The sequence below is a fragment of the Gossypium hirsutum genome, chromosome D08 (genome assembly GCF_007990345.1).
Source record: "Gossypium hirsutum isolate 1008001.06 chromosome D08, Gossypium_hirsutum_v2.1, whole genome shotgun sequence".
Taxonomy (NCBI): Eukaryota; Viridiplantae; Streptophyta; class Magnoliopsida; order Malvales; family Malvaceae; genus Gossypium; species Gossypium hirsutum.
In genome coordinates this window covers 53,487,477-53,501,607 of record NC_053444.1, presented here as the reverse complement: position 1 = coordinate 53,501,607, position 14,131 = coordinate 53,487,477, and the positions used below count along the sequence as shown (strand labels likewise).

The window sequence follows — 14,131 nt, the reverse complement described above, 5'->3', positions numbered from 1 at the left end:
TTTTAAGCTTTTGTAAGCTCGATATAAACCCAAATTTGATTGTAATGTTTGTTATACTTAATTATACGCGATATATTGATATTTAACTGAAATTTTGAATTATAAATTGCATGTAAATAATTTGTATTTGTCTATAGCATTCTATTACTCGGGTTTGGCGAACGGACTAGGTAAGAGGTGTTACAACATAAATAATTATATTTATTTAATATAAAAACAAAGTGGTGTATACCTTTATTTATTTAAATGTGTACCGTTGAGTCAAAATCAAAGTTCTACATATTCGTTTGAACTGTGATCAACGTTTCATGCATGTAATGACATCAAACCAAAATTTATACATCAAATTACACATTAAATCACTATTTTTATAACCGAACTAGTTAGACAGGGGATTGACTGGGGTACCGACATGGAATAAGGGGTTAGACTGGTTGAGCCATGAACTAATTGAATTGGTTGAAATGAGGATTGGGCTACTTGAGATAACCAATTCGATTGTTTGAATTGACAATTGGACTTTTTTTCCCTCTTTTTTAGTGATCTATTCAATTGAATTGAATAAATTGATCAGATTGATCGAATCGAAAACTGGTGGTATGATCAATATGCAAATTTGGAATTTATTGCAAGAAGGAAAAAAAATGTTAAAAGAAGCCATAAGTTCTAGTGCTCTTTGTAAATTTGAAATTTAGTCAATTTACTTTTCAGATTTTAAAATTTAAGTTCAACTATTCATACTATTAAAATTATTTTGTAACAATTGAATCTGAATTTGAAATATAAAAAGTTGAGGGACTAGATTCTTAGAAATAAAAGTATAAGGATTAATTTTCAAAATTATGAAGAGTACAGGGACCTGGTCATATTTTAACCAAAAAATGGTATGAGAAAAAATCAGATCGCTGCATTGAAATTGACTTCCCAAGTTTGGAACAGTAGTCTGGGCTCTACGCCCAAGTCTTTTGACCATGCGCGTCGCTCACTTAACTTACACGTGCGCTTGTCATTCTTTTCTTATCATGTAATTTCGGGGAAAAAAAAGAAATAAATATTTTCATTATCATTTCCTTTAATTAAGTGTCCATCATTAAGCAAAGAAAAAGAAAAAGGTAATTTTATAATGACGTGAAATGTCAATGCCAGTCAAACCTATTCTTCTTGCAAGTTGCAACAATAGTTTCAGGTGGTAATATAAAAACCGTGTAAACCCTAAAAGAAACTCGTCGCTGTTCTTCGGCACATTTCGTAAATGAGTCAGATTCTCGACACGTGTCTGGAAAAATCTAACTTTACTTTCTTAAAGATGCAGACTGTTGAAAACTCAGCTACCACTCACGCCTAATTCCTACACCTTATTTAAAATGCTTTGTTTTTATTTTTTTAAAAGGTTTTTCAGTGACATGACATGACTGCAACAACCAATCTACATGTGCCACGTGTAATGCAACATTCACTTTCCTAAACTTACCGCTTTACCATTCACTACTATTCATTTACAAAAGGTCAAATCCTTTAAAGGGTGTCCATATATTATGAGTTTGGACAGTTTAGTCCCTATATTGTAATTTGATATTTTTAATTCTATACTTTTTTAAAAATGTTTTTCTTTTTGATACATATGAAATTACCATTTCATGAAGATCCGTTCATCGCTTTCGAATTTTGATTCATTCTTTCCATTGTTAGTAGGGGTAAGCTTCCGATATGCACTCATAAACAGGAGTAAAAAAGGACGGTTGGTCATAACATTAATTGATCTTCTTACTAGTTAACTGATTTTCCATAGAAAAATGATAAACTTGAAAAAATAATAAAAGAAATAATTAAGTCATAATATGCAAATAAAATAAAATAAAGGGACCTTTCCTAAAATTTCACTTTAAATATGGACTGATACAGTGTTGTATTGAGCTCTGAAAAGAAAAAAGAAGAGTCAAAAGAGTAAATATTTTTCAAAGGCCATGAAAATTATGCGAAAAATCAGTGAGATGAAGGAAAGTGATTGGTGGTTGCAAGAGTTTTGACAGCGCCTGTTTGCACACAATGGTCGCCCTGGTAGAAAAAACAAGCACACCACCACTTGGACTTTGCGTATCAAAAGTCCAAAACTCTCCTCCTTTTCATTAGTTAAGCTGCGTTGACTCAGATTACGCTATTATTGCTCTCAGGAAAAATGAAATTTCCCTTCATTTTTCTTAGGGTAAAATACCTAATTAGTCACCTAACTTTTAGAATATTTTCATTTTGGTCATTAAAATGCAATTTCGTAATCTAACTTTTAAGATATTTTCATTTTAGTCACCCAAATGTTAAATCATTAACAAGAAGTGACTGTACATGCCAAATTATATTTACACTTTTATTTCGATCACCTAACTTTTAGGTTATTTTCATTTTGACAACCTAGAAATTAGATAACCAAAATGAAAGTATAAATATGATGTGAATATGATTTGACGTGTATGTCATCATTTGTTAAGATTTAAAGCTTTCTTTTATTCTAAATAGATTTTACAATTGAGTGATTAAAATGAGAATGTCTTAAAAGTTGATTGATGAAATTATAAGAATTTTTATATGACCAAAATGAAAGAGCTTTGAAAATTGGGTGACCAATTCAGGAAGTTAATCCTTTTGTCCTTGTCATTCTTCCCAATTTTATCCCCCAACCAAACCCCAAATTCCCGCAACCTTTTTCCACCTTACTTTTATTACCAACAACTGGGGCGCGTACGTAAATTCACTCTCACATTTGGGCACAAAGTTAAATGAAATCCCCAAACTTTCCTCTTCACGTTTTAGAAGCTTTTCTCCCCCCATAATCTCAAAAAACTTAGGGCATTGCGTATCGTTTAATTAAAAACCTGGATTTGCTCATCATCACTAGTATTCTTCTTTCCTTGAATTGCACTTTGGGCAATTTTTGTAGCCATTTGGAAGCTTCCCCTTTTGTTTTTATTTTATTTCCTTTGTTTTTTTTTTGTTACATTTCTCCAAGGTTTTGCTTTCAAGGTCTGCATCCCGACGAACACTGTGAGATTCCCCTGTCATGGATGTGAATTCGACATGAAATTTGTGCAATTCTCCAGGTATTCATATTTAAAGGCTCAAAAATTATTTATTTTCAAAATCCTATAAAGTGAAGACTGCTTGATTTTGGGCACAAAATTAGGGTTTTTGTTTTCTGTAATCTCTTATCATATTGTTGTTAGATTTTTTCTTTCTTTCTTTTCAGCAAAAAGATATTGCTTTGATATACCGAAATTATGAAGCGGTTGAGATCGAGCGACGATCTCGATTCCTATGAGAAAAATGCTAGCAAAGAATTGAATCAGAATCAGAATCAGAACAGAAATCGGTCATCTTTTCACCGAAGCAGCAGTAGCAGCGTTGGCTTTTACTACAAGCCGTCTTCAACCTTTGATAGCAATTCCCGGGCCAAAAGCAATCTGATCTCATCGTCTTTGTCTCGTTATGATAGAGATCGGTCCATGGCTGATGAGGATAGCAGCAGGGAGAGGGAAAGGGAGAGGCTGGTCCGGAAGCGATCAGAGCATGATTTTGATAGCTTTGATAGGCGAAAAGCAGGGTTTGATCGGTACAGAGAAAGTGGTGGTGGTGGTGGTAGTAGTAGTAGCCTTCATAGGTCGGAGAGCTTCTGCGGACCTCACAGAGAGTTTCCAAAGGGGTTCCGGTCAGAAAGGGACCGAACTCGTCGTGAGAGTGTGTGTGGGAGCTCGTGGCGAAGGTTGGGAATTGATGACGTTAGAGGGAGTAGTAAGGTGCAACTGAGGGATGTTAGGGATGTGAGCTCACCTACAAGGTCAAGGGATTCTTTGGGGGCAGGGAGGGTTGTTGGGGAATCAAGGGAGAGGGAAGATTTGAGGAGGAGAAGCTCCAAGGCAATGTCTACGTCAATGTCAAGGTCGCCAACATGGTCACGGGATTCAGGCAGTGAGCAGTCTAAGAGTGTTGGTGGTGGAATGGATGAGACTAGAGGTAGTAGTAAGGTGCAACTGAAGGATGTTAGGGATGTGAGCTCACCTACACGGTCAAGGGATTCTTTGGGGGCAGGCAGGGTTGTTGGGGAATCAGGGGAGGAGGATTTGAAGAGGAGAAGCTCCAAGTCGAAGTCTAAGTCAAGGTCACCAACATGGTCACGGGATTCAGGCAGCGAACAGTCTAAGAGTGTTGGTGGTGGTGGTGGAGAGGAGAAGAAGAATGAGGAAACACCGGTGGAGAATGGGACTAGTAGTGAGATGGAGGAAGGTGAATTTGATCCTGAACCTCAGGCTAAGTGTGAAACTGATTTGGCTACTGAAGCTGGAACCGGAAATGATGGGAAAGAGTCTTGTCAGATAGAAATGGAGAATGTTGAAGGTGGGATGATTCCAAATGTGGAAGGTTTAGAGGAGGTTAATGAAGAGGTGGTGAATAAAAGAGAAAATGATGTGAAGGATGATGGTGAGTTGCAAGATTGTAGACAGACTCTAAATGGTGGAACTAATGAGGTGGTGAATAGAAGAGAAGGTGATGTGAAGGACAATGATGAGTTGCAAGATGGTGGACAGAATTTAAGTGGTGGAACTAGTGGTAGTGGGGATAAGATGGATGATGTGGCTGGTGGTGAAGTTGGAAAGGAGGAAGAAGGTCTAAAGGTTGGTGGTGAGAGTGAGTTAGACAGTGAAGATGCACTTGCTATGAAGTCATCCTGTTTGGAAGGGATCTGTAAGGAGAATAAAGGGATTAATCTTGAGATGCAGCTCGAGGAATGTGAGGCAGCTGAGTCTAATGAAGAAGTTGCGGAGGAAAATGGTGAGCATAAAATAAACATGCATGTGGTCGAGATAGGATTGAGTCAGAATGTCAAGGATAAAGGGAAAGGAGTTGCTGTTGAATCTACAAATATTACTGATTCTGCAGCAAATGGGGTATGGAATGAAAGGGAATCAAAAGCTACAGATCTTGAAATGGAAGGGCCTTCTAGGGGTTTTGAGTTGTTTTCTCATTCTCCTGTTAGGAGAGTGGAAAAGCCAGAGCAGCCAGGTGCCAATAAGAAAGAAGAGAAATTGGCATTTGAGTCACTTGATCTTTCTCTTAGTTTACCAAATGTCTTGTTGCCAATTGGTGCTCGAGATACAGACGAGGTTCCTGGCTCCCCTAGCCACGGGAGGAGTGTGCAGTCTTTAACAAATACATTTCGTACCAACTCTGATGGGTTTACTGCATCTATGTCCTTTTCAGGTTCTCAGTCATTTTACCATAATCCAAGTTGTTCTTTGACTCAGAATTCCATGGACTATGAACAATCTGTTCACAGCCGTCCCATATTTCAGTGTGTTGATCAACTTTCTCAGGGAGCATCGCAGTCTCAAAATGAGTCTCGGCATAAAGACATTCCCATGTTTCAGAGAATTTTGATGAATGGCAATGGGTCTTTCAATCATTCTTCAGAATTACAGGGCAATTCAAATAGTCAGGCTGTGCAAGCACAAAATATGCACACTTTAGATGGAAGCTCGAAGATTCCCAATGTACTTGAGCGGCAGTTAAGTTTACAGAATGATGCCAGGTCTCCTTCACAGAGTTTTGGGTCTCATGAAATCGCTTCAAATTACAGCTTAGAGAATAAGCGAGGCATGAGAGAGAAGCATGGAGGTAGCTTATATAGGAGCCGTAGCCAGAAAGAGCAAGAAAAACTTCTGCTTGGTGGAGCTGATTGTGCTGAGACTGTAATGAGCAGTATTGTTTCTGAGCCTATCCTTGTTATGGCTAGGAAGTTTTATGAAATGATGGAACAGTCAGTTGCTTGTCGAAAAGACAACATTCACAAGATCATGTTAGATGCAGGTAAGCAGGGACAGCTACGTGCATTGCAGGAGGCCCTACGGAACCGATCTGATCTAACCCTTGAAATGCTGCTAAAATCACATCGGGGTCAATTGGAAATCTTGGTTTCCCTGAAAACTGGTCTGCCTGATTATCTTCGGGTAGATGACAGAATTCCATCTTCTAATTTAGCTGAGATCTTTCTGAACCTACGATGCAGAAATCTCATGTGCCAGACTTCTCTGCCTGCGGAAGATTGTGAGTGCAAGGCTTGCTCAAAGAAGAATGGTTTTTGTAGTGCTTGTATGTGTCTTGTATGTTCAAAATTTGACATGGCGTCCAATACTTGTAGTTGGGTTGGATGTGATGTCTGTCTTCATTGGTGCCATGTTGATTGTGGATTAAGGGAATCTTATATCAGGAATGAACATACTGCAGCTGAGGTGCAATTTCATTGTGTTGCTTGTAATCATCCATCCCAGATGTTTGGCTTTGTAAAGGAGGTTTTTCAGAACTTTGCAAAGGAATGGACGCTTGAAACTTTCTCCAAGGAACTTGAATATGTCAAGAGAATCTTTTCCGGCAGCAGAGACTTGAGAGGGAAACGACTGCATGAAATTGCTAACCAGATGCTTGTTAGATTGGCAAGAAAGTCTGACCTTTCCGAGGTTTACAGTCAGATAATGAGCTTCTTGACTGGTAATGTTATCTATTCTTTTTTGACAACTAGTTATGTTTTTTTTTTCTCAGGTTAGTTGTTACGAGGTTAAGAAGTTAATCAATTTATATTGTTTATACATAATTTTCAAATCAGTACTGTTGACTCTTCACCCTGACAAACCAATGCTTAATAAATGAGAATTTGTCCTCTCAAGAATATTTATAAACGTTTCCTGGATTATATGAGATTGATATTAGTTTCCAAAGCATATATGGCTTTGCTATATGTTATTCCAGTTCTTAGTGGTTGATTAAATCTCTTTGGTCACCTTTGTGAGAATTTGTTTCTACAAAGCTGTGCTAAATTTTCTGAATGATATGCACAGTTTTCTTTTGATGCGTTAACTTTTTGTTCATTTGCAGCAGCCCCGCAAAATTATGATGACTTCAACTAAATGGTTAGATAGATATTAACGTGATTTTGCATTTTATTTACTTTAAGTTTGATGTGTTATGGTCATTATTTATAAATAACATGTTAATTTCCATCACTGCGTTTAGTGCAAGAAAATGACTGTGAATAGCACCTTGCCATGTGATTAAAGGCCATTTGAAGTGAGCAAACTTCTTTATTCTGATTGCAGATGCTGATTCTTCCAAGCCTGACAATACAACTGTTTTGTCTGGAAAAGAACAAGAAGTCAAAGGAGTCAATGGTATGGCTGGACCATGTCAGGATGCTACAAGGCTCAAACCAGTTTATTCCGATAAAGCCCTTCAATTGGAAAGCGCTTCTAGCTTGCTTCCTGGTTTCCATGTTGACCGAACTGGGCTGTCTGAGAAACGGCCTTTAGAGTCAGAGTTGGAGAGGAGTGGTCAGAAGCAACCATTTTTGCCGGAATTGGATAGCTTTGTAAGAATCAAACTGGAAGAGGCCAAAATGTACCAAGCACGGGCTGATGATGCAAGAAGAGATGCTGAAAGCCTGAAAAGAATTGCAATCACAAAGGATGAAAAGATTGAAGAAGAGTACAAGAGTAGAATTAAAAAACTACGCTTGGTCGAGGCTGAAGAAATGCGTAAACAAAAGTTTGAAGAGTTTCAAGCTCTAGAAAGAGCTTACAGGGAATGCTATGGGATGAAGACAAGAATGGAAGCTGATATTAAAGATCTTCTGTTGAAAATGGAAGCCACAAGGCGAAACCTTGCCATGTGATGTGCTAAATTGAATGGTTCTTTGCTTTCAGTTAGAATTGTTATTGTAGGTAATGTCATCTTAGCGTAGAAATTTCAGTTATATAATGTGCGTACATTATGATTTGCCGTTTATGTAGTTTTTTTTAAACTTTAGGTGTCTTGCAATCTTAGATATTTGCACTTCTCCAATACTTACCCGAATATGTACAGCAGGGATGCAACACTCTCTGTTGTTCCTGAGAGTGGGAAGTTTCAAGACCACAAAGAGCAATGATTGAATATCGTTTAAGCCTGCTTGATTTGCTTGCTTACAGGATAAGCGGAGCAAAGCCACAGTTTTGTGCGAGTACCATGATGCCTCCCAAACCTCTCATTATTGGCGATTGGGGTGCTGCAAATGAAGAGCTTCTAATGTGCCCCAGTTGAAGATGTTCTCATTCAGGCTTCTGCAAAATACTCTCACTTAAACCAGAGGCAGAGAGTGAGCTCCCAAGGGTTGCCTGTGTATATGTTTGAGGGCCTGCCATCCTCATCTAAGCATTGGGTGGCTGTCGAAATGAACCAGTCAAGTCAATGATGCTCTTGACTCCATTTCATAGACCAAAAGGTCTTTAGTCTTCGTTTACCATAAACAAACACACATGCAGTGGTGTCAAGGACTGACGTTTCGTTTTGGTAAATTACATAAAATACACCGCTCCTATGAGTGACCTGATCTTGGGTTGGTGTCTTGGCAATTGGCATTAATGTTTGATAAACATATATGAGGTAGAGCTTAATAAAATACTTCATCCAATACTCTTTTTCTTACTCAAAACACCATTTTAAAAATTAATGCAAGAAAATGCAGGAGAAAAGAAAAAATAGGAAAGTGGGAATGGGATTTTTTATTTTTTAATTTCTTGAAAGGGAAAGAAAAATAGAAAGGGGAGGGACAAGGGCACATGTGGAGGCGTGACCACAAGTCAAAGTTAGGGCCCATGAAATCTTAATTTTCCTTTGTAATGTTTCCACCTATCATCATCACCTGAGCCCATGGCACATGCACACATGTACATGCACATGCATTCCTCGAACTATGTGTGTCGTGATTGGAATCAATTTGTTTTAATTAATTTTCAATTACAAAAAGTGAGTCTTAAGAAAAATACTTTTTAATTAAAAAATTAAGCTTAATTAAATGTGCCAGAAATGATATAGTAGAATAATATGGCTTTAGGTAAACTAAACCAAACCAGAAAACGTGTAAGTGAACTAAAAATGTGGGAAATTGTAGGGTTATAAACAAAAAAATTGCTTCCCAACAAAAAATTAAATCCATCGTAGGAAAGTGTTATTTAGGATTTGAATTGGAAATTAAATGTTAATTTTACTCAATTCAAATCCTTTTCATTTCACTAATAATTTAATCCATGCAATAATGTAAAAATCACATAAGAAATACAAGTACTATTTACTTCACTTAGATTGGAGTAACTAAGCCATTAGTATGTAGATGTAGTATTGATGCACATCACAACAAAGACAGAACAGTTGGAGAAGGTAGGTGAACCCAGTCTCAAAGTCACAAGAGAATGGACCCCATCACATTACCCATGTATATGCAATTCTCACGGGGCTAGACCTTTCTCTCACGAACCGTTCGGCTTTAGGCGATCCGTTCGTCCAAACTCGCCCAAGTCAGCCTTTATGCCCAAAAGTGAGGATTCTTTTACAACTCCTCCAAGGCACCAATTGAAGAGTGGAAGCGATTTATGCCAAAAGAAGAACAACAGAAAGAACGCTCATAAAGTGTTTGAGTAAATGCTCTCAGTATTCTATTACTCCTATTCACAAAGAATAATGAAACAATGAATGGAGTGAGTACAACTGAGGGGGAGGCTCTCTATTTATAGTTGAGCTCCCCCAAAACCGACGGTCAAAATACATTTACATCGACAGATGAGATTTAACCATATCCCTTAATTTTAGGGATTTACAAGATAAGCATTATCAAATCTAATCTAATCTTTACAAGATATGATTTCCTCTATCTTCTAAGATTAGTTACCATATTAGCCTAAGTTGCCATCTCTTCATTATCGGGCCAACTAGGCTTCAATCTGACAGGCTTGTCCAATAGCTCTTTGAATCGGGCCAGTTCTCGTAGGCCAAATGATCCCAATCTAAGCAATAGACCTCAATTGGATGCATTTGGTGCGATGGTCACGGGCTTTGAACTGCGGCCCGTGACACAATGGGTTCATTGTATACGCTGTGGGATAGAATTTTAAAAATTTCATATCAATTAGATTTTCTTTTTATAAATTTAGTCATTAATGTTAATTGAAATATAATATAAATCTTATAAAAATATGTATGTATCTAATGTATATACAATTTCATAAAAAATCTCTCTTACTTGATTGATTGTTTCTATAAAAGGGATTAACTCCAAGGTATTCTTTATAATTTCTCAAGTTCAAAATTCTAAAAGTTCAAAAAAACAAAGCTTGAAAAGAAGATTTTGAGCACTAAATCCTGTCTCCAAATTCTCAAAAAGTCTTAAAAAGAATCAAAGAACTTGAAGAAATTCTGAAGAATGTTGCATTAGTTCTAAAGAAAGTCGTTCTTCAATCTTGTTAAACAAACATAAAATAGGCTAAACTCGTTCTTCAAGATCAAGTTTAAAAGGACCTTGAGGTGGAATCATTCATCCAAGATTAAGTTTGGAAGACCCCTTGATCAAACCGCTTCTCAATCTAATTGCATCAACACAAAGGTAATTTTTTTTCTCAAAATCAAGTCTCGATGATCCTTAAAAGTAAATTCAACCATCAAAGATCAAGTCTTGAAGACCTTTGGATCAAACTTCTCCAAACTCGTTTTCAAGATCAAGTTTCGACTACCTATGAGTAGATGAAGAAATTTTTTGGCCAATTACAAAGCGCCACATGTCAAGATAAAATTACAGCGAGTCAAGTCGGAATTACTGTGGGTAAAAATGATGAAATCATAATATGCACAATTATATTTCTTTAATTAATTTAAATTAATTAAAGAGATAAACAATAAAATTTATGTTATCACTAATTAAAAATAAAATAATTAAGTGATAATATTAAATGATTGCTTTATCTCCAATTGATTAAATTAATAAGAGATGAATAAAAAAAGTTTAAATTATTGTAGAACAATCAAATGGAGAAGTTGAATTCTGCAATAATTTTCTTTTATTCAAGTGACTGACATTATAAAAAGGGGTTACCTCCAAGCCATTTTATACATTCACAAGTTGAAGAAGCCCAAAAATTCTCTGCAGAAATCTCTGAAAAAATTGAAGAACTTGAAGAAATTTTGACAAACACCATACTCGTTTTGAAGAAGAGCCACCTTTCAATCCAATTCAATCGAAGAGAAGAAGCCCAAATCTATTTCAAAAGGAAGTTGTCTTTTGATCTAATTCAACTAAAGAAAAGAGGTCCAAACCCGTTTCAAGAGCAATTCAACGCGTCCTTGAAACAACTTGCATCCGTCTAAGATCATGTTTAGGCGACCCTTAGATCCAAACTCTCTCCAAACCTGCTTTCAAGATCAGGTCTTGACGATCCTTAAATCCAAATCAAATCAAATTCTCAAGCTAGCATCTCACCTTCAAGATCAAGTCTTTACGAATATTAAAGTAAACCATATCCTTTCAAGATCAAGTCTTAATGGACCTTAAAGAAAACTGTAACACTTCATACCTGACTTGATCGTTAAGTCTAAGCTATAGTGTGCCACATCTGTTGCCAAGGCAACTACAATTTTTATACGAATACACATCACAATTCATATAACTTACTTATGAGTATATAATAATACTATTAACTAAATTTAATAAATACTAAATTTATACTCAAGTTTATATAAACATAAAGATATATTAATAGTGACTCAACTAGATAGATACATGCCAAGCTATTCAAAAACACAAATACACCAACATTGCTGAGTCCGGGATCTTCTCTAGATGCTGAAGCTGAAATTTGGGATTTTGAATATAACTTAACCTACGCACGAAAAATAAATCGTACGCTGAGTAATTAACTCAGTGGTATTTCTACAAATTTAATATCAACGCGAATAAATTAATAAAAATACTCATTAATTACACTTATGCAAAACAACCTACTAAGTACATTTATACAACTTAAATCCATTTAACTAAATACCATAACTAGTTCAAAAGTATAACATGGTAGCATATTATATTCCAAACTGAGTCGATTAATTCGTCTCAATTTCATACCAACCTTCTGGATCATAACCTACTATGTATAATCTTTCACAATTGCAGTTCATGTTAAATCTCATTATCAAATTTTATATTCTAACACTGTCCAATACAATATAGCATGCTATTATTACATATATCATGCATAACAAACAAAATTGAGTCTAATTCGAGCTTACGAAAGCTCTAAAATTGACCTGGAAACAAATAAGGACCAAAATGTAAAATTTTCAATAGATAAAGGTAATTGGTCAAAATAGGGATTGCATGTTCATATGTCTAGACCGTGTAACTCTCTAAAGTCGTGTGGATCAAATTACAAATTTTCATCAAAAGTCACATAGCCGTGGGGTTAGGCAGTGTAACAAACTAAGATCGTGTGAAACTTAAATGACCAAATCTACAATACTCACACGGGCGTATGACCAGCTCGTTTGACAGTTAGGAATCGTGTGGGTTCAATGTTTCTTAATTTCCAGTGCACACACGACTGTGTCACCAGCCCGTGTGTGACACATGGTCATGTGGTACAAAATATGTCAGTATGTGCCTATCTCGTGTAAGACAAACCAAAGGCTCAAATGATACATATAAAGCCATTCAAATGATACATATAAAGCCATTCAATCCTGCACAAAAACATTCCAAAACATGTCTAAATATTCATTCAACCAATATGCCACAATTGACACCTCAAACATAAAGATTATATAAAACTTTACAAGTCTTCCACATCATTCAAAAAAAACATTCTAATAACCAACATGTTAATATACCAATTCTTTTGTGACTTTCATGTCACCATAACTCAACAACCAAAGCTATCATTGACATTTATGCATACTTATGTACCTTTAATTTCAAAGCATGAAACATCTAAGATGCTAGCACAAGCTAGATCCAAACATCACCATTCAAATGAATTTAAACATTTAACAAAACTTATACACCTATTATATAATCATCAAGCATAAGTATCATGTGCACATCATAACCATTAATATCCAAATGACACTTATACATACTAAGATTTCTATGACATGAGCTATTTAACCAATCCAAATTCCAAGCCATTCATAAGTTCAAGTCTTACCTTTGAGCTTTCAAAACATTGTCATTCATATTGATGTTTATATATGCTTCACATTATGCCCAAAACACATGAAACTCATATCCCTTCATGAAGCAAAGACATTAATCATTTAAACTAATTAGCATATTTTCCTAACAACTAAATCCAATCACTAGTATAACATTTCATACCATATTCGAGCATATTTATAATTAACTTATACTTAATCAAATACGCACCAATTCATATAATCATGACCCATTTCAAAACCTTTCTATTCTATTCAATTTAGTCCAAGTTTTGATATTCACTTCCACTATTATCATTTTCACTCAATATCTATTAATAGCTTACCTTAATGCTATATAATGCAATATATCATAAATATGCATTAACTGAAATTAGTTTCGGGTCATAGAAATACAAACCAAAAGCTTGCGTCACTCGTTGCCGACACTCGCCTTCCCTTTCCTTGTTGATGATCTTGCATCGTTTTTAGTTACGAATAATATTTCAGTAATGATATAATATCAAATTCTATTCAAATCACATTCAATTTCAAGGTCATACATATTTTACAAATTATTTAATTTTATCCTTATCTCGATAATCAATAAAATTCATACCAATCCTATTCGATCAATCATAATCAAATATCAATTCATTAAATATATCAAATTTCAATTCATTATATTCAATTTATCAATCAATTTATCATTCTTTTTACGATTTAGTCCATATCACACCTTTTTGTACCAAATTGTAAACAATTCAAATTACAACCACAAAAATATTTAATAATTCAAGAATATGTTACAATTATATATAACCCTACCATATGAACTTGCTAGGTTAAAACAATAAACAAGTTGAAACTTTGAGGGCTATTCTATAATTTTATCTTTTCTCTAATTATTTATAATTTATTCCAATTTTCGATCTATACAATTCTTTCGTTCAATTTATCAATTCCACACATATTATATCATCCTATTATGTGCATGTATGAATTCAATTTCATTATTCAAATAACCTTAAAATTTTTCATTTTATTCAATTTAGTCCCTAAAATCGGGGATAACATAACTTCCAATTTAGAGCTCAAATTTCTAACC

At 35.4% G+C, this 14,131-nt stretch overlaps 1 protein-coding gene across 4 annotated transcripts; it reads left to right on the top strand.

The window, feature by feature from the left end:
* The first annotated feature begins 2,740 nt into the window (after positions 1 to 2,740).
* On the top strand, positions 2,741 to 8,485 carry LOC107900758 (protein OBERON 4). 4 transcript variants are annotated; one of them, XM_041098390.1, is made up of 4 exons: positions 2,741 to 3,092; positions 3,239 to 6,531; positions 7,137 to 7,757; positions 8,004 to 8,485. In XM_041098390.1, exons 2-3 carry the CDS (start codon positions 3,270 to 3,272, stop codon positions 7,706 to 7,708), a joined length of 3,834 nt encoding a protein of 1,277 aa, XP_040954324.1. In that variant the 5' UTR covers positions 2,741 to 3,092; positions 3,239 to 3,269; the 3' UTR covers positions 7,709 to 7,757; positions 8,004 to 8,485. The 4 variants fall into 4 exon arrangements, with proteins under 4 accessions (XP_040954324.1, XP_040954325.1, XP_016681949.2 ...); XM_041098391.1 differs by having other exon boundaries at positions 7,903 to 8,485; XM_016826460.2 differs by lacking the exon at positions 8,004 to 8,485 and having other exon boundaries at positions 7,137 to 7,842.
* The last annotated feature ends 5,646 nt before the right edge of the window (positions 8,486 to 14,131 follow it).

Coding starts and splice junctions, on each gene's coding strand:
- LOC107900758 (XM_041098390.1), top strand. CDS start 3,270: ATGAAGCGGTTGAGATCGAGCGACGATCTCGATTCCTATGAGAAAAAT. Junction 6,532..7,136: donor GATAATGAGCTTCTTGACTG/GTAATGTTATCT, acceptor TTCTGATTGCAG/ATGCTGATTCTTCCAAGCCT.